General features: G+C 43.3%; 1 protein-coding gene across 1 annotated transcript in view; it reads left to right on the forward strand.

The window, feature by feature from the left end:
• NEK5 (NIMA related kinase 5) overlaps positions 1-20402 on the forward strand; it is a 416861-nt gene that overhangs the window by 253176 nt on the left and 143283 nt on the right. Inside the window, exons 15-16 of the mRNA XM_086935035.1 lie at positions 1929-2012; positions 15319-15420. Of these exons, the coding sequence (XP_086791161.1) occupies positions 1929-2012; positions 15319-15420 (186 nt within the window). The remainder of the gene's footprint in view (positions 1-1928; positions 2013-15318; positions 15421-20402) is intronic.

Consider the following 20402-nt stretch of genomic DNA (forward strand, 5'->3'; position numbering starts at 1 on the left):
TAATTTTATGATTATCTCGACAATGTATGGCAGTAGGGTACATAGCATCACAATTCTTAATTGCCCGTTAATGTTCCATTCATCTGACTTTCAATTTCCCCAATGTAGAACCTATATACATCCTACCACATGTACATGTAATTGCATATTTGCAACTACAGGTGTTGTAATTTATAAAGGAAGCAATATAATACTGTACTCGCTCATTACTGTCTGTAAATGTTCTTGTTTAGTCTGTTACATACTTACAACAGACGCATCTACTGCATGTGTGTAAGCCTTTAGGAAGCATGTTAAGCTATATTTGTTCCGCTCCCACACCTTTTTTGCTATATTCATAGAGCGCAGTATCATTCAGACTTAGAAGAGTTCTCAGAGTGGGCGCTTTCATATATACCACCACCGGTTTTGATGGTAAAATCTCTTTTATATCTGGATCAAGCCTTACTATGTCCCAGTGCTTCTTTAAAGTCTTATCGACTCTCTTATTGCCCTCGCTATATGTTTCTTTCTTAAGTTGTTCTGTACTCGCCATTATGCTTTATTGATGATTTCCAAATCATAACCTCGTCTTCTGAATCTTTCTGAGGTGCCTACTGCTTCTCCTTAGATTCACTACAATTATGTTTTGCACACACAAATTCCCCAAATTGGATATTATCTATCTGCCTTTTCAAATGTCCTGAATCTGTGTGAAAAATCGGATTAACCGAAGTGGACAATCTGAGACAATTGGGGAAAAGTAAAACTACATTTAACAGCAAATGGTGCACATACTCTTTTACCTTCAGGGAACAACGTAAAATGATGACCCAGAAGCAGTATCAACACCACTCGCATAAACCATGTCAACAATTTTAACATCTTATGCGCTTTTTGAAAATACAGTATGCATTTATTGTGCTGGGTGATACTTTCTTTGTTGTTATGATAATTTTCACCTGTCTTTACTAAGAATAGACGTAGAATGTAAAATCTTAAAATATCCCAAGATTGTTAACATAATTTTAAAGTTTGCTAAGTGAAAGATATCCTACATGGGAGTACATTGTGTTACACGTCGTGCGGACAAGACAGAGGTGATTACAGTCACAGAGCAGCACGGCACATGACCCCTGTTGGCTGGCCATCACACTTGGTGTCATCCCTACTCTGATTCCCAATTTTAAAAAATACCTCTGTGCTAAATTTGACTTGGACCTCATTATGAGGTCTCTGGTAAATTCAGTGACATCACCCCTTTTCTATTATATTAATAAACTGCAGCGTAATTTGATTTTAATTAACTTTGCCCTATACATGATTGTAAAAACTGCTTGACCCAAAGTACTGCTGAGCAGCCTCCAAGTGACTCAAAAGTGGCAGCAGAATGACTTCGGGAGACTTTAGGTTCAGCCATGGCATTCCACTGTTACGTCTACTCCACTTGATGCCTTATGAGGCTCGGATATTCATCAAAGTATTGTATCCGGCATACAGGTTTCTACGTGATCTGGCTCAGTTGTTTCAAAGTTACATTAGAAAATACTGTTCAGCAAATAAATTACGCTTTCCAGACCTTGATCTGCTGGTGCATCATTTTCGTTGACTGTGATTTGGGGGTGTTCTTTTTGGTCCTTGCACTATCACTCAGAAGCACACTGCCTCTTAAATATGAAAAGAATGTAAGCACTTCTATCGTTTCCCAAAGCAACTTCAAAATTGCTGTTCACTAAATAATAATCAGAGTAGCAGAATACCAGAGCATGTTTGCCTCTCATAGTGCCAAGAACTCCTCTGGATGTACAGGCACTGTAAAGAAATCTCGATTTGCGATAATAAATTATAACATGTGTAGAATGCATCTGTAAATTATGTCTGCTGTACTGTTTTTTAAGAAATGTGAATGCGTATCATTTTCTGACTACATTTGCTTTATTATCTTACAGGAATACCTGAGAAAATTAAATCAAATTCGCCAGCAGTATCACAACGAAGTGAAAGAAAATAAAATGAAAGCTGGTGCGCCAAAGGTTAGTGTTGATGTGCCCATCTAGGTGAGTTACTTTCTGTTTGATATGTACATGCCACGTTCTTTCAAGTGACCTCATGTTTTGTCAATTGACAGACTTGGGAAATATAGCTGTATCTCACCTTGAATAACATAAAGACAGATAATCTTACTTTTGGTTCTTTTGCTTTATACCTGTGTGGAAGAAGGGGTACACAAACCTGCAATACAAGGTTAAACAAACCCGTACTATGGACAAACACAGCCTGGTACATAATTGCTGGCTGTGTCAATAGTGTGGCTGCAAACTGCCACTATTTTAGTTTCAGTATTCTGCATTAAGGTGTCCATGCCTGTTGTGTTATTGTTCACTTGTCTTGCTACATAATTGACAATATCGCCAGACTTCTTCTCCTAGATTTTCCTCTGGTGCTATGTTTTTTATTATGTATACTCTACACATTTTCCTTTTTCCCCCTAAAGTTTTGTGACTTTCAGTCATGAGTTTTGCACATTCACTAACCCTTTGGCAGCTATGAATGCCAAAACTCGCTCTGGGATCTGAGGCATATTGTATACCACGAGTATTTTCCTTCTCTTTAAATAACTTTACCCAATAAACAAGTATAGTAAGTGTTTCCAAGAGTACATGTCAAATAACGTTCAGTTAATTGGTCACTCTGGCGTCGAGTCACAAAAACATTTATGAATATGGGAAGCAGTACTACAGAAATAGTCTTTTAGATACTCTTAGATGCCTTTGTGAATCTACCCTGAAGCATCCAACCCCTATTAGTCAAGGTGCAATTTCTACTTGTACCAACTGTGTCTGAATATTTCAAATGCATTCCCATCTAGATGTCTGGAGGGATAATTCACAAAGGCATGTAAGAGTAGTAAAAGAGTGCTACAGTCATGGGAAAGGGACTGAAAAGTTAAATTCACCACTAGAAGTCATTTAAAATGTTGGTGATCTTAATTGTATAGTGATATTATTTCCCTAGCTTGATATAGTTTGGGTGAAAGACACTTCGCTTTTACAGTCTGGGAAAGGAGAGTGTGTCATTGCACTTCCTTAGAACAATACATGAGCAATCTGTACTATCATCTGTCAAATATTCAATCGAGAGAGGATAACATGAAACAGATATTGTCTTCTATGACAATGAGAGATAGTTGCAAAGACCTAAAAATGCACCTGCAATGAATTGACAAAAGTGTGTAAGAATATGATAAAGAATACTGCAGGAGTACTCTGTTATGTACTCTTACATACTATTGTGAATCAGTTCCATTATTTTCAGTGTACATCACAGCATATTCCTGGCACTCACCTCCTTCCAACACACATTTATCCATTCTACTGGTCCCTTTCAGCTGCAGGTTTTTGCTCTTCTTGCTTCTATTGTCTTTAATGAATTGTGTAGGGCCGGTGAACCTATTTTTCTTTTTCAATATTTCGTTACATTAGAAATTAGGGGAAATAATCTGAAGTAAATGAATCCCTCCAACTGACTGTTCCTTATATCTGTCATTTTGTAGGCTGACATTCACGTTATTCACATTCAACACCAATTTTATGGCTAAGTTCAGTTAAATCATCTTTTACAACAATACAGTACGACATCAACATTTAAAAATATAGCCATATATATCGGGCTCTAACAACAGAAGTAAAGGACAAAAAATATTGGGACTCAAAAGTGCATTGACAATTGAATGACAATATATCATCTAACAATGCACAGTTTTAACAGTAAATTAGCAACACAATCTAAAGAAAGTGATATTCAACCAACCTCAACTGTTATTAAAGGTCTCTGTAGATATCTGACTATCTTTTGCCTTAGTGCTTACTTCAAACACACATTGACAAAGCTGATAGGTCTGCATTGCTTGCCACCTATTGCTTTTGCCAATGCTTATATTTTTGTTATTGTTTTTGGAAAACTTTATTACAAAAATCATTACCAACATAGCCTCCTGTGTATGCTTGCACACCCATGCATAGGCTTCCATCTCTGAATATGTGGTTTTAAAAAATATATATTTTTTATTAATACAATTAAATTGAGTGCGAAATGCAAAAATATTCATATTCATAGGTAGTTCAACTGTAATACAGCATTAGTGTCAACATTGGCCTAATTACTTTAAAATTATCACTCATCACAGTTATCATTCACATGGTTGGGTACAATGTTGCCGCCCCCTCCCTGCACCACAGTGCAAATGTGCCCCCTAGCACGTTGTAAATTGGAGGATTAAGGGCCATATGTATAAAAAAAGAGTTTTGCGATTTTTAGCGAATCGCAATTAGAGAATCGCAAAATGCAATGTATGTAGGATTTGCAAATAATTTTGCGAATCCTACATATTCCTTATTTGAGAATCCCAAATTGAGATTCGCAAACAAGGAATACCTTCCCATTCATTCCTATGGGCTAGGAGGCCCATAGGAATGTCTGGGAAGACATTGTCAATTTGTGATTACCAATTACAGAATCCCAAATTGAGAATGCAATGTCAAGGTTGCAAAGGTGCCAAAAGGACACCCTGTTGCACCCCTGCAATATGCATGTGTGCGCATTTTGCGCACATAAATGCCCTAAGAGCATGTATGTGCGACATATGGCAGTTTAAAAAAATCAAAAAAGTGCTTTATTTAAGAAAATCGCAAATGGTGGTAATTTGCAATTCCTTAAGGCCAAATAGCAAATTTCTGGTGCTTCCAGAATTAAATGTAAATTACATTTAATTCCTTAATTGCATTTGCAAAATAGAGAATAGCAAATTTTGCAATTCTCTATATTGCAATGGCCTTTTGGGATGATACATCCCAAAAGGCTTTTTCCAATTTGCAAACGGGCCGATTCTGAGAATCTGCCCATTTGCAAACGGGAAAAAGGCTTGATACATATGGTCCCAAAACTACACAAATAGCACCAAGGAATGGTTCCAAAACTGACTAGTTTTCATCTGAAACACAGTAAAATCATTTGCTGCCACAAAAGTCCTGGGTTTATAGGTATCCAATGAATAAATGTCCAGGACTAGACCCTTCTGGGAACCGAAAGTAAACAATTTTGCAGGCAAAAACACATTGAGCACCAATCTATAGATACAAGTGGGAATGCATTTTCTCCACCTCCACTGAGGATCACAGCCAAAAGTCCAGTCACTTCGTCCTTGCAAGTTTTCTTCATGGCAGATGCAATAATCTCTGTTCTGTGTAGGGTCAGCAAAAGGCAAATCTTTTATTTGAGATTTGATGTATTAGGGTGATTTGCATTTAACCAGTGGAATACAAAAGCATGGTACTAAAGGAGGGTATAATGATGGGGTAAACAAACATTGGAAGTTTAGGTAGTCTCAGAGGATAGATGAGAGAGATCCATGCCAGAGGTGTTGAAATGGATGTGAGAGATATGTGTTTATATTCCTTTCCTAAATGCTACTAGATGGCTGCAGTGTGAACTCTTAACTGTGTGATAGTTCCTAAAAGAAATGGTGGCTCAAGAGAAAGTTTGTTTAAGTACTTGCAAGGTTTAGATCCTCTGTGTTTTAAGGTGTACCGTGTTTTGACTCCTCAAGTGTTTTTTGGATTCACAGTGATGGTGAGTAGGCTGCTGGGATAACAGGGTGGTTCAGTAAGTGGCTTTGTAAGCTAAGAATGTAACTTCAAATTAAATGTTATTCTTACCTTGAGAGATGGATGCAATGTGATTGAAGCTGAATTTCCCAGTAGAGTACACAAGGCAAGATGTGGAGTGAATAGCTGCCTTGATGAAAGTCAGAGATTAATTTGGGATGCTGATGAGTATGACATTTCTAAGTCCGATGGATAGCATTATTGCGTGCACAAGAATTATTATTTTTTTTTTTTAAGGTGGATAAAGTGAAATTTGGCTGACCTGACAAACTTGTTTATGTATGTGATAATAGAAAGAGAAGATTTGAGGGTGAATTCCAGTGTCATTACAGAGGTGGCCAAGATGGATCCAAAACCTCTTCTTTTAGTTGATCAAGTAGATAATGGTTGAAAATATTTCTGTGAGATTAGGATGCATGCAGTTTTGGATTGGTCCAGATGCATACTGACGAACGAATACACCGGACCCTTCGAGGACCAAAGTAAAGTGGTCTAGAAACAGGTTAAAACAGTAGGGGCATGTATGGAGTCTTGAAGGACTCTGCTGAGCAGCTGTGCCCGGTCAGTTTGCTGGTCTTCACAGGTTGCTGTCTATCAGTTAGAAAGGACATCAACAAGTGCACAACCTGCATTCTCTGGAGCACCACAAAGTCTGCAAAAGCTTTTGTGGTGCTCCAGGGAAGCAGAAGCCTACTGTGTTCAACTGTGTCAAAGTCTGTCAACTGGTCTAGGAGAACAAGGAGGCTGGAATCTCCATTGTTCAGGGTATAATTAAAATTTCCAAAAGTTTTTAAGGTTGTTTTAGAGCTAAAACCAGAGACGAAGCAGGATTAGTAGTTGGTCAGTAGATGTTTTCTATTTTTATAGGCAAGCAGTTGCTTGGAGTGGCACCTCTTTATAGTTCTGCCTATCCAAGGAAGGTTTGAAATTGGCCTAAAGCTTGTGACTGATTTGAAGTCCAGGGTAGTTTTTTAATATGCGTGATTTTCCCACTTTTTAGGGAATCTTGGACGACTGCTCGGAAGAGCAAGCTGTTAATCAGTGAGCACCAGGATTCTGTGAAAAAATTAAAGTTATCTTAAATAGTTCTAACAGGAGGCAAGTCCTAATAATATTTGATGGTTTGGCTAATCTGGATGGTCTCAGAGATCATTGGTGTCAAAGAGGGACAAAACAACCCATGTGTTGTTGGTATTGTGTGGTAGAGGTGTGTGTGTACAGTGGTAGTTGATTTGAAATTATCTTGCAGAGCTGATTATGTTAATTAAGAACTGAAGGAATTCATTAAATGTTTGGGCTCAGAAGTCTTTTTTGAAAAAAAGGGGGACGGAAGTGCTGTGATGGATTAATTGAAATAGAGATCTGGAGAGGTTGTCAGATTTGGAACTTTGAACTTGGGGGAAGTTTGACTTGGCAGAGTTCATGGTGAGTTTGTATGATTTAATTAGGTTGTTTAGCTTAGTGTGTACTATGTACAACGTGTATGTACAAGACTTTTTCAACATGACAGAGTTTTCACTTTTTCTCCTGGAGGCAGCTAGTGAAATACGGTTGGCTTGGTTGCAGTGGCTAGTGTGCCTGCTGAAAAGGAGTGAGGGTGTCCAACATTTCATAAACCATAGTATTATATTCATCTAGAGCGTTTTTGATGTTATCAGAGAAGTCAATTGGCTGAGACATGGTGAGGGGAGACCTTCTTGAGTAGATGGTGTGATTCAAGTTAGGGATTGGCACGAGGATTTTGTGGTTTGTGGTTTGTGATTTGGTGACAGTTTGGAAAAGAGGGGTTTAAAAATGGAAAGAAATACATGGTGTCCTGTGAGCAAACCAAACGTGAAAAATGTTAAAAGGGGAATCTTCCCATCGGTAGAGGACGTGGTCAGCTCTTTTAGTCACAGTGACGCAGTTGAGGTTGATTTTGTATTTCACTACTGCTATTTAGAGGAGAAGGATATGCACACCCACAGCAATGCCTCTGATGAGTAGTATATCCCACAAGACGTTATCAGGATATTTCCAGATGCACAGGTATATGACTGCAAACCCCCCACTCCCCCACAAAACACAAATATTTGAGTAGAATGGCTGGTTTGGACAGCACATACCACAATTCATTATGAAGACTGCTTATTGGACCTGGCTCAATCTGTAGCGTTATCCCCAGACTTTTTGCCTTCCTCCTCCTATTTTTCTGACCCTCTTTTTGTTGGCTTTAGGATTATTGGCACTTTACCAGTGCTGACCAGTGCTAAAGTGTATATGCTCTAAACATGTTAAAATTGGCTATCCACAATTGGCATATTTAATTTACTTGTAAGCCCCTATTAAAGTGTACTATGCGTGCTCAGGGCCTGTAAATGAAATGCTACTAGTAGGCCTGCAGCACAGATTGTGCCACCCACCCAGTAGCCCTTTAAACATGGCTCTGCCTGCCATTGCAGAGACTGTGAGTGCAGCTTTAAAGTGCCATTTCAGTCATAGCGGCCGGCCCCGTGGGGTTGTAGGCAGACGCTGTGTACTGTGCTTTTATAAATAAAGGTTTTTAAAAAAAAAAATAATAAAAAAAATAAAAAATAAATAAAGTGCCATTTCAACCAGGCAAGCTAACCTACTTGCCAGGCCCAAACCTTCCCTTTTATGATATATAACTCACCCCTAAGGTATGCTCTAGGCAGCCCAAAGGGCAGGATGCAGTGTATTTAAAAGGTAGGACATGTTCTTTATATTTTTTCATGCTCTGGTAGTGAAAGCAGCTTAATTCGTTTTTGGCTACTGCAAGGCCTAACTATCACATGTGTTAACATAGGGTTTGCCTTAAAACATCTTTTAACGTGTAACTTCCCGTTGGGAGCAGATAGTAAACTGTAGTTTGGTGTCTATGAACACACAATTTAAAACCAAATATTTTAGTGAAGTTGATTTTTAAATTACAGGTCTGAAAATGCCACTTTTAGAAAGTTGGCATTTTCTTACTTTAACTATCCTGTGCCTCTGCCTGTTTCTGAATACACGTCTGGGTCAGGGCTACAGGTGGGCTTTGTGCATTCCCTCTAGACAGTCACACTAAGGGAGGTCCGGTGTGACATTTGTATCCTGATGGCCATCACACGGCTGATGGGCCTTCCTGCATTAGATTAGAAGGGAAGGGCTGACACCTGCACCTAATAGGGCTGTGCCTGTCCCCACACAAAGAGCTGCATACACCCCTGTAGTGCGTCTGAAACCAGGGGAGGAAGGGCAGGGACCTTGTGAGGTTCAAAGGCCCCTTTTGCTGTCTCCCCCACTTCAAAAACACATTTTGGTATGAGTACTGGACCACTTACACCCCCAAACTAGTTCAATTTGTGGTCCTGAGGTGACTCTGCAATAAAGAGAAGCAACATTACCAGAACAGACTGCCACTTTGCCTCTCCTCTGCTATATTGGCCAGCTACAAGGTCAGTGCTGTGTTCTACGGAGGGACTGCCACTTTGCATTGTGATTTGCTGTGTTGGCCTGTTGCTTGCTACCTATGCAGTGAGGGAGGAAATAACCTGCCCTCTTCACCTAGTCAACCCAAGAACTCCAAGGGCTTGTTGGCTTGGCCCTGATTTTCCCTCAGGTCCTTTGGACAACAAGGGCTTTCTGTTCCTACTGTTTTCAGTTGTGCGATCCAGGCACTCCCACTTGCAGAACCCCTGCCACTGTGAGCCAGGTGGCTCAAAATCACCTAGTTAATTGCAACCCGAGGTGCAGCTACTCTGAGAAAAGCAGAGGGGAGTCCCCTCACCAACAAAGGAACCCGGCGGCTTATGACGCCACTGCAGCCCTCGTCACGGAGTTCTGTTCTGGGCTGCAGCTGCAAGTACCTATTCAAGTCTCCCCCTGCATCTGGGCCGACGGGGAAGGAGATTCTTCACCACCTAAGACTGCGGACTGCCGATGCTGCCATCCCACTTCAGGAGCCCTGGAATGGTAGAGGCGCACTTGCACAGTATCAGGTAAGGAGCTAGAAGGGCAGGCACTGTTCTCTGGGCCTTTGTGTACCATCCTCAATCGCGCTAACCTGCTCAGGGCCGCAAGAACTGACAACTCCTAACACTGATATCGGTGGTAGTGGGAGGACCACAATAAGTCCGTTAACTGCTTGGGGCATTAATGATTTTACTATTGATATGGAAACCTGCCCCGACGATGGATTTACGCCGAGATCTCTCTACTGGGGTGCATGCATGACATTCTTCTGCATTCTGTCCATCGATTGTTCTTTTTACATTTGTCAGCCCGAGTGGGAAGTGTATGCCTAGACGTGGGCCCTGTGCTGTCTAAGCCACTGCAGTCAAGCAATCCTGGCTGATGAGGGGTGAAACCCCGCAAGCAGTCCTGGGATTCTTGTTTCCATTCCAGGGAGGACCTGGCCCGGCAGTTCAGGCTGGACTGTTCACCTTGGACGCAGGGTCAAGACTGATTTACATACAGCTGGGTTCAAACTGGAATGGAATAGGGAGAAAACAAACCATGGATTTAGGCCTAGATCTCTGTAGTGGGGTGAATGTATGACCTTGTTCTGCATTTAGCCCATCATTTGTTCTTTTTGCATTTGTCAGCCCGAGTGGGAAGTTAATGCCCAGACGTGGGTCCCATGCTCTCCATGCCAGTAGAGTCAAGGTATCCTGGCTGATGAGGGGTGAAACCCCAAAAGCGGTCCTAGGACTCTTTTTTTCCAGTCCAGGGAGGACCTGGCCTGGCAGTTCGGGCTGGACTGTTATCATTGGGTGCAGGGTCAAGACTGATTTGCATATGCATCTGACCACTAAAGACCTGGGGACGCTTAGACGACTATCGGACGTACAAGCCCAATACAAACACCTGGTGACAGGAGAGGCTAAGGTGCAGGCCCTGGCGACTCTGCACCGCCTGTACGATGTGGGTGACAAATCCGGGAGGTTGCTAGCATGGTTTAGTAAGAAAGAGCCCAAAAGCGCAGAGATACTCCAGTTGGAGGCGATTCCAGCGCTATATAAACTCGTAAATAAATAAATAAAAGAGAGAGATGCGAGATGGGTGGAAAAGGTGAAAGGGGGGATGGGCCCGAGCAGACGAACAGATAGCGGAGACTTTTGCAGGCTATTATGAGACCTTCTATGATGCAAGGGACCTAGGGACGAGTGAGGACGCGCTGCAATACATGGCACATATCGAGCTCCCGGTACTGGAGGAGGCAGACCACCGTGACCTGGAGGCGGACATAGCGGTGGATGAAATTAGGGAGGCCATGGTTAGGCTCCGGGCGGGGAAAGCCCCTGGCCCTAATGGCTTCCCGGCGGAATTTTTTTTTAAAACGGCGGATCTCCTGACCGGTCACATATTGGGCCTTTTTGTAGATGCAGAGGCGGAGGGAGTGCTCCCACTGGACCTCCGACAAGCCACGATCATTCCGATTTTCAAGGAGGGTAAGCAGCCCGATGAATGTTCATCATATCGACCCATTTCCCTCCTAAATGTGGAGGCGAAGCTCTTCGCAACGCTATTGGCCTGAGGCGGGTGATTTCAGGGCTGGTGCACCTCGACCAAACGGGGTTCCTCCTTGAAAAGGCGACCAGATACAACCTCAGGAGAACCCATAATTGGTTAATGGAGGTGAGCACTAGAAACGACCCACATTGGTTTCTATCCCTTGATGCCGAAAAGGCGTTTGACGCAGTCCACTGGCTCTTCCTAGAGGGGGTACTCGAACGCTTTGGCTTTGGACCCAAATACAGGAAAAAGGTCGGTAGCTCTATAATGACCCCAGGGCCAGAGTTCGGGTCAATGGGACACTGTCTGGGGATTTCCCTATATGACGGGGTACCAGACAGGGATGCCCCCTGTCTCCCTTGTTGTTCGCCCTCTCCATAGAGGTAATGGCGTGCGCAGTCCGACAGAACGGGGAATTCAGAGGGTTTCGAATAGGACAGACAGATGCGACCGAAGAAAAACTATCCCAATATGCTGACGACGTCCTTCTCTATATTACACAACCGGATGTTACCATACCTGCCCTGCTCTCGGAACTGGATCGCTATGGGGCCAAAGCGGGCTACCAGATCAACTGGCATGAATCGACTCTTTACGATCCCCAAGGGGGGGAGGTGTGGCCCACGCTGCCTGAGAGGTTACAAACGACAAGAGAGGGATTTGTCTACCTGGGAATATTTATAACGACTGACAGTACCCTTTCCTATGAAAGGAATATTAACCGAGTAGTGCGTAACTTTACTGAGGACGCGGCACAATGGAAATTGCTCCCCCTGACGCTGCTGGGCCGGGCAGCGATGTTTAAAATGATTTCGCTCCCGAGATTCTTGTATGCCTTCCAAAATGAATATTTTCCCCTACAGCGCCGGGTCTTCCTGGACATCCAGGCGGAATTGAGGGCATTTTTATGGATGGGGAAGCAACCCAGGGTGGCGCTGTCGACCCTGTAGAGACACCAATATAATGGAGGGATTTCACTGCCTGACGTAGAGGCTTACTATTGGGCAGAACATTTGGTCTCCATAAATGAATGGATACATGCCCCGGCCACACACCCCACCTATGCGCTAGAAAGACACCCACACATGTATACATTATCTTTACGGAGGCAAGGGGAGGGCCAGACTGCTGCCTGCCACAAGACTCACACTGGGGATATGGACGAGGGCGACAAAGGCGATAGGGTGGGAACGCAAACCGACTAAACAAACACCACTATGGAAATGCGCCTGGTTGAAGGAGCTTAGTTGAAAGGGTTCCAGAGCTGGGATGCCATTGGCATATCGACTCTGGGAGATGTGATAAAGAAAGGGGGGCTACAGTCCTTGCCCTCACTGCGACAGGACTATGGGCTCCACCGCACACAATATTTTAAGTATATGCACTTGCGACATGCCTGAAGGGCGGAGAGGGCTTTGACGGAGGCACTCCCGGAGTATGCTCTATTGGAGGGCCGTCTTTTACAGGAACGGATCCCTGGTAAGGCAGTGTCCCTAACTTATAAAACCATAATGAATAATAGGCCAGATAGACTTGGGAACCTCAGGGCCACATGGGAGCGGGAGTTGGGGGACATGGATGAGGTAGATTGGGGTGCGATCCTGATGCATCTGAGGGAGGTGGCGGTTAAATCTCGCCTAAGGCTGAACCAGTTTAATATCCTTCATAGGACCTTCTTTGATAAAGTGCGCCTGCATAAGATTGGGAGAGTGATTGACCTGTGCTGCTTACGGTGTGGCCATTACAGAGGGGACTTCTACCACACGGTCTGGTCATGCTCGAAAATTCAAATCTTTTGGGGGGAGGTCCTGAAAGAGCTAGGAGAGGTGCTAGAGACTGCCCTACCTTTAGACCCCAAACGTGCCCTCTTGGGAATAACGAATGATGTGGATTTGGCTCACCCCCTGCTGATTTTCCTGGTGCTGGCCTTAGTGGTGGCCAAGAGAGACGTGGCCCGGAAATGGGGGGCACCTGACATACCGCAACTGGAGGAGTGGAGGAGGGGTATGGACCTATACAGAGTCATGTATAAGGCGAGGGGGTGCCCAAAGGAGTTTGGTAGGGTGTGGGGCAAATGGCGCCAACATCATGGCCTGGATGGAGGGCTTTGAGCTGATAAGGAGGCTTGGGTTCCTGATCTCCATTGAACGGAAATGGGTGAGGGAGTTGGGGCTGGTATCAGTGTGGACTTGGGTGAGGGACTTGGATGAACTATCGGAAAGAAGAGACTATGTCTTGGACCAAGTGGTGGGAGGGGAGGGCGTGGGGACGGGGGGATGGGTGTGTTGCTCGATACTGACATGCTTGCTGTATGTTTTCTGGAAAAGTCAATAAAAATGTTTTTAAAAAAAAGACTGATTTGCATATGGCTGGGTTCAAACTGGAATGGCATGGGGAGAAAAAAAGATGGATTTAAGCCCAGATCTCTGTAGTGGGGTGAATGTATGACATTGTCCTGCATTCGGCCCATCAATTGTTCTTTTTGAATTTGTCAGCCCGAGTGGAACATGTATGCCCAGAGGTGGGTCCCATGCTCTCCATGCCACTGGAGTCAAGGTATCCTATGCTGATGAGGAGTGAAACCCCGAAAACTCTCCCTGGATGCTTGTTTCCAGTCCAGGGAGGGCCTGGCCTGGCAGTTTAGGCTGGACTGTTCCCCTTGGGCGCAGGTTCAAGACTAATTTGCATATGGCTGGGTTAAAACTGGAATGGCATGGGGAGCAAAGCAATGATGGATTTAGGCCCAGATCTCTGTACTGGGGTGAATGTATGACATTGTTCTGCATTCAGTCCATCAGTTGTTGTTTTTGCATTTGTCACCCCGAATGGGATGGGTATGTACAGACGTGGGTCCTGTGCTCTTCATGCCACTGGAGTCAAGCTATCCTGGCTGATGAGGGGTGAAACCCAGAAACTGGTCCTAGGATGCTTCTTTCCAGTCCAGAGAGGACCTGGCCTGGCAGTTTGGGCTGGACTGTTCCTATTTGGGGTAGGGTCAAGACTGATTTGCAAATAGCTAGGTTCAAACTGGAATTGTATGGGGAGCAATAAAGCGATGGAGTTAGGCCCAGATCTCTGTACTGGGGTGTATATATGACATTGTTCTACATTCTGTCCATCAATTGTTCTTTTTGCATTCGTCACCCCGAGTGGGACGGGTATGACCAGACATGGGTCCCGTGCTCTCCATGCCACTGGAGTCAAGCTATCCTGGCTGATGAAGAATTTAGGCCCAGATCTCAGCACTGGAGTGAATGTATGACATTGTTCTGCATTCTGTGCATCAGTTGTTCTTTTTGCTCTTGCATAAGATAACCCACCAAATTCATTAGCGAACTTGCGTACGTTCACATCATTGCCATTTCTAAAAAACTAGTTTATTTTTCCTTTTGCATTTCAAATCTTAATTTGTAGTAAAACAAACCTATATTCCACCTCATGCCACCGACCTTGCACAAAAGGTGAGTGGAGGAATCTTCTCTGCTGGTTCAGATTAGGATTTGACATTTAGGCAGTGTCCTGCATGAGTGGACTGGACAACTGACATGTAAAAATTACAAATATACCAATAAAATAAACAATATGGTTTACGTGTTAAGCACGAGGCTGACGGAGTTAATGTTGGCAAAACCGAAAACACCATATGTCCATGTCCAGCAAGTCCAAATAAGGTTGGAAACAAAGCAAAAAGATGTATTTCCTTAAAATCTGTACTTAAAGAGATGAAACAAAAAGGTTTGCACAAGCATTTTTTGCAGAGAACTCACTGCCTTCCACTATCAGGCAGGATGTACTACAATAGCGTGCCAATCCAATACAAGTTTCTAATGTTTTTGAAAAGTTCAAAACAGTTGTGCTGAATCATCACTAAAACAAGTCACTGTGAACATATTGCATCAGTATTGAAAGGAAAGCTTTGTCAATGTTTTCACAAAATTAATGCATGACTACTTACCATATTTTTAAGGCAGACAATGCTTATTCTGACAGGTGTTAAGTCGTATGTGCCCCAGTTATTGAGAAAATGCAGTGCTTATTTAAAATCCGCTAGTGTACATTTTTGTGCATTATACAGATGTCAGAATTGCAATGCGATGTAACATGCAAGCTCAGCAATAGATTTAATTTTACCACAACAGGAACATTTATTATTCTGATAATGTGTTTTTGCATCTTACAGGATACTCCCAAAAAGGTAGAAGAAACATATCTTGTGAAGCCAGGAGGTAATGGGCAAGAGCCTGCTCCCAACCGCCCCTTTAAAGAAGAAAAGCCTCTACAGGTATAAAGCATACTGTTTTTCACTCATTATGATTTTCAGGGGTAATTCGGTGTAATCCTGTGATGCATATGGTATTTTAAAATGACAGATGATTTAGAAAGGTTGGCCCAATCAGTTTCCGGCCTCAGTGATTTAGTCAGCCAACCTCTAATCAGGCTATTGTTTTTTTTTCCTATACTACTTTGAGGAAACATATTGGCTACTTCAAGGGGGTTTCCCATGTCTTCTAACTTGTCTTTTAGTTCTTGAATATGGCTCGGTAAGTCGTCCTGCACTTTTCTGTTGTGTTTTATATCTTTAGACATTGATAATCTCAAAAATAATACCTTTCTCTTGCTCATAAAGAGCTGAGATGACTCTAGTAATAGGCATGCCAATGTTAAAAAAATTATAGCAAAACAAAAAGATGATGGGCGAAATGCTGAACATTGTCAAACATTTTTGGGGACTGGGGGGTGTGGCCCTGTGGACAGAAGTGGGGTTGGGCCCAGTAAATCTTAAACAGAAGAAGAAAGTACCCACACTTCACGTTATTTAGTCAAATGCCAATTAGAAAAAGAAATGAACCAACTTTATCATGTTCATCTCGGCAATTACTTGTGCCTTTTATTCGTTTTTTTTAGAACAGTGCTGTTTTTTTAGAAAGAGAAGAAGGAGTTCTCCACAGACATAACCACACGTTTTAGTGATTTGATTTGTGCAACAACATATGTGCAAAAAATGAAAACATACAGTCAATACATTTCATTTCATGGTATGACGTGTAATAAAGCAAACAGGTGGAAAAAGAAATGGTAAAGTGAAAAAAGATGTCAAACTTATTATCAAATAGACATCAACACATAAATGCAAATATTTCAAGATACTGAAATGCCATCAAACATTGTCATTATTCAGTATATGTATCAACAATATTTTCAATCGATAAGGTTCAGTCCCCTTTGTCAACAATATTTACAACATAGTAGGATTTAATCCTTAATGCCAAACTTGTGGGATTTAGTTCTTTGTGCCGACGCGTTTCGAGTGTGGGTCTCCTGTGCCCACACTCTCATCAGGGCTGAATGAATCTTTTTCCAATCCTTATCCTCTGAGGTGTAGAGGTGAAGGTCACACTCGAAGCTTTAGAATGAAGCTGTGTGCATGCTTCTTTCTCGGTGTGTCTCGAAGGTTTAGTAGTGTTTACTATTTTCCTTCCTAGTTTTTTGAGCGGGACCGCTCGTTCCACGTATTTCGCGATTATTCACACCCGTTAGTTGGTATCTCTCACCAATCTTGTGGGGTAGTGCTCGTACAATTTTCACGAATCTATTCTTTCCGATTGCATCGCCTCTCGCTACAATCCTCAATCTGAGTCACCAGTGTTGTCAAACAGTCACAGATTTGGGTTAAATACTTAGTTTCGGAATTTCTAGAAATGAGGGTGATCACAACATTCTTCTTAGAGATTGCTGCAGAACAGAATAGGTCAGACACCCAGCGTTACGCATAAAAAGTAACACTATATAGCCAATCCTGGTTTCATGGAGGGAAACCAGGTCTCCCTTAAGTAAATGCCAGTAATCAACAATCTTCCTGCGCCTCACTGGGTGGTTTAGGCCTTTGGTATTGCTGGATATGAATTAGAGCAATGGCGTGTATTGATCAAGCATCATGGTGGGTAACCTCAATGCTGTAAGTGTGATAAAGAGCCACCCTATATGGTGAGATGATAGGAGAGTTATTGGTGCCACGTCTCATCGCAAGGGGGAACACGATAGAATAGAAGAGGGAGAGAAGAGATAAGACAACTGTAACTTACCCAAACTCGACATTCCCCAAGGGCAGGGGAAAAAGCTTGGATGAGACAAAGTACAGGCTTCGGGCAATGGGGGCCACTCACAAAGAAAAAATCGAGGACTCCCACACCTAACAGTGTAAAAGCTGTGTAAGTACTGAGATGTCGGTCTTGAGTGAGAACAGTGACTCATGGAGTCTAACCACAATACTCACAGAGTACTAGGGTATAGAGGACAAGCAAAATTGTCAAGAACAATCTAAGAGTATATGGTTCACAAGTAGATTAGTAGGTCAAGTGCCTAACTGAAGGGTTATTGACTAGCAAGTGCCGCGGTCGGAAAGACCTACCAAAACAATGGCTAAACTAACACACTGGGAGTCTCATGTAGGCAGGTGCAAGAAATTAAAACAATATAAACAGACAGTCAAGAGAAAACAACGTGACATTGAACACTCAACAATGTAGCAGCTGTCGAGGACAACATACATATCAGTCAGTTCTGAGCCAAACCCTCACACATTAAGTTCAGTGCCTGCAACAGGTTAAGAGAAAGGTTATCAATATCTAAACATCAGAGTTAACTCACTGTAGTAAATAGGAGTTGATGGATTACGTGAGACCATCGGATGATCAGCTAAACTTGGCATGGTCCCATTATGAATAAACTTGAGAAAAAATCCAACATTCTAACAAATTGTTGAGACGATATCCTAAAAAATGGTTGAGATGATGTCATGACTAAACACATACCCAGCCGCATTGCCAGCTTAAGTCTGAATCAACATCATTACAACAGCATCATGAAAACCACAACTTTGCCAACATGTAATCTGCAATGAAAGAAGCTGGGGCTGCTGGGAGGTTAGGAAAAACAGTGCTAATGTTGAGTGTAACTCAAGAAGGCAGGGGTTTCCTCATCATGTTTATAGCTGTCACCAGCTAGGCAGTCAGATATGCCCAGAGACCATGTGTGGGTTATCCTGGCTTACCGTGTGAGTCATTCATCCATGGTTCAAAAGTGTTGTCTAAGAAAGTCTCCAGATCAGTGTGCTCCAAGAGGAAATGGCTTTGACCATTGTAGATGTTGATGCGCGAAGAAATGTTGGATCGTTCTCTCTGACAGTGTTTTCATGGGTGCTAAACAACCTTTCCCCCTAGCAACAGTGTCTCTGTCAAGGCAAATGGAAATTCTTACACTTTGCCATGACAGCGATTTAATGTTCCTCATATGTGCTAGAATAAGTTCAGAATGTTGATAACCCAATGGCTTAAAAATCAGCAAATGTGAAGCAAGAGTGTTCTTTGTTCTGAAGGGGTGAATCTGGTGGGTATTTTCAAGCTCAAAGTTCTTAGCTGAGATGCCTAGTGTCACTGGGAGCCAGGATTCCAGAATGGCGATCACTGAGGGAACCTTGCCTTCTGTTCCCTCCGGAAGACTGAAAGTCTTCTTTTGTGGTCTTCCAACTATGTGAATTCGCGTTTGAAGGAGGTTAATAGAGAGTCATTTTTATGCAGGTGTTTAGATTGAGCTGCTATACAATCTTCCTCCATGCAGACTTTACCCTCGGCCTTTGCCACTCAAAGGTTCAGTTCTTTAAGGTCTCTTCTGATTCTAGAGACATGTAGGATATCTGTATTTGTTTTTGTGCTCTGCGCTATTTCATGGATATCATTTCGTTTTTTGAGGATTGCTTCGAGTGTGGTGGAACGGTCTAGTTATTCTGTGATTGGAGAGTCAGGGAATGATGGTTCCTGTTTAGATCTTTTAAGATTGCCTTTCCCATAAGCCGCACCGAGGGGGGAATCGTAATGTCTCAGTGAAACATTGTAGCACTAGCAACATCTAACTCAGCCAATCACCCAAGCCCAGTGCAGTGAGCAGCGCGCACACCACAGCGCACTGCCAGCCACTCACTCCAGCTTAGTTTAGTCATAATAGAAGTCCTACCGGCTTGACAGCCGAGGCGCGATCCCTGCCTAATATGCGTGACAATGCATTTCAGTGTAGTGAGACGGATCACCTCACTGAAATGTATTCGTCTAACGCCTAATGCGTGATACTTGGCAGGGCTGCATACTTCTCCTTGCGATCCTTTGTTTCAGCTGTTCTCTATAAATGCAACTGACTTCAATATTTGCAAGTGGCAGCAGAACAGCAGTTCCATGGGTAGCCCCAGTGAGGAGCATCAAAGGCCGCCCCGGGGTTATACAGGGATTTTCGCCTGTAAGTCTGGGTGGAGACATTTAGCCAACAAGCTGTGCACTTGATAGGTGACAAAAAGTCGTTTCGCACGTAGCTGGAGCTTGAGGCGGTGAGGTCAGGAGTCATTACGTGAACGGGATGACCAATGTTCACAGAGATGCCTCCGGGCGGGTTTGGCTGCTTTTTGATTGCTCTTAAGAATGCATCTCTCCATCAGAGGGTTCAGTGTTCATACCACTCTGGTGATCCAGCGTAAATATATACCCCATACGGGGGAACTGCACCTGCCAGTACAACTCAGTAAGCTGCTGCAGTGCTGATAGTAGGCGGAGAATGGTCTGACATTAGTGAAGTAGTCTTGTGGTGAAGCGCCGGACAAGGGTCATTACATAAATCTATTTCAAAGGATGTACCGGCGATTCTTCATGGGTGACTCTCATGGGTTTTGGCCTGGTGGGGGAGATGGTGCTAGGTGGTATGGGGCATGTGTGGCTGTTAAAGCATGATGTTCATACCTCCCCCTCAGAGCTGACCACGCGACTAATGCTTGCCTTTATCACAAGGATCCGCCATCTTGAATGTCTCTGAGTGTTTTCAAAAGGTCTTGACACGGGCAATCACTCGACACTGAATATGGGGAGGAGAGAGAGTACCTGTCAATGCCAGGCAGCAGAAATCACAGTGAGACTCCTCTCGTTGGTAGGCAGAAACATACATTAACAGGCATCAGAATCACCAGACTCGCTGGGCTCTCCCATCTTCTCGGGAAAAGCTTTGCCTGTGTCACTCACGGACGGTTTATGCCAATCTTCTGACTCCGCAGGGCATCGCCATCAAAGGCGAAAACCTCTGAGGCAGGCTCAGTGTACACCTGAGTCAGTAGTCAGAGCATCGGTGTAGTCCTCCAGTTGGCTATTGACCTATTTAGAGCCCTGTCAGCATTCCAATTGTAGTGCAGACCCAAGTTGGCTCCTGTTTATCAAGTCAAAGGCGGATTTC

Source organism: Lissotriton vulgaris, chromosome 8, assembly GCF_964263255.1.
Source record: "Lissotriton vulgaris chromosome 8, aLisVul1.2, whole genome shotgun sequence".
In the NCBI taxonomy this organism is placed as follows: domain Eukaryota; kingdom Metazoa; phylum Chordata; class Amphibia; order Caudata; family Salamandridae; genus Lissotriton; species Lissotriton vulgaris.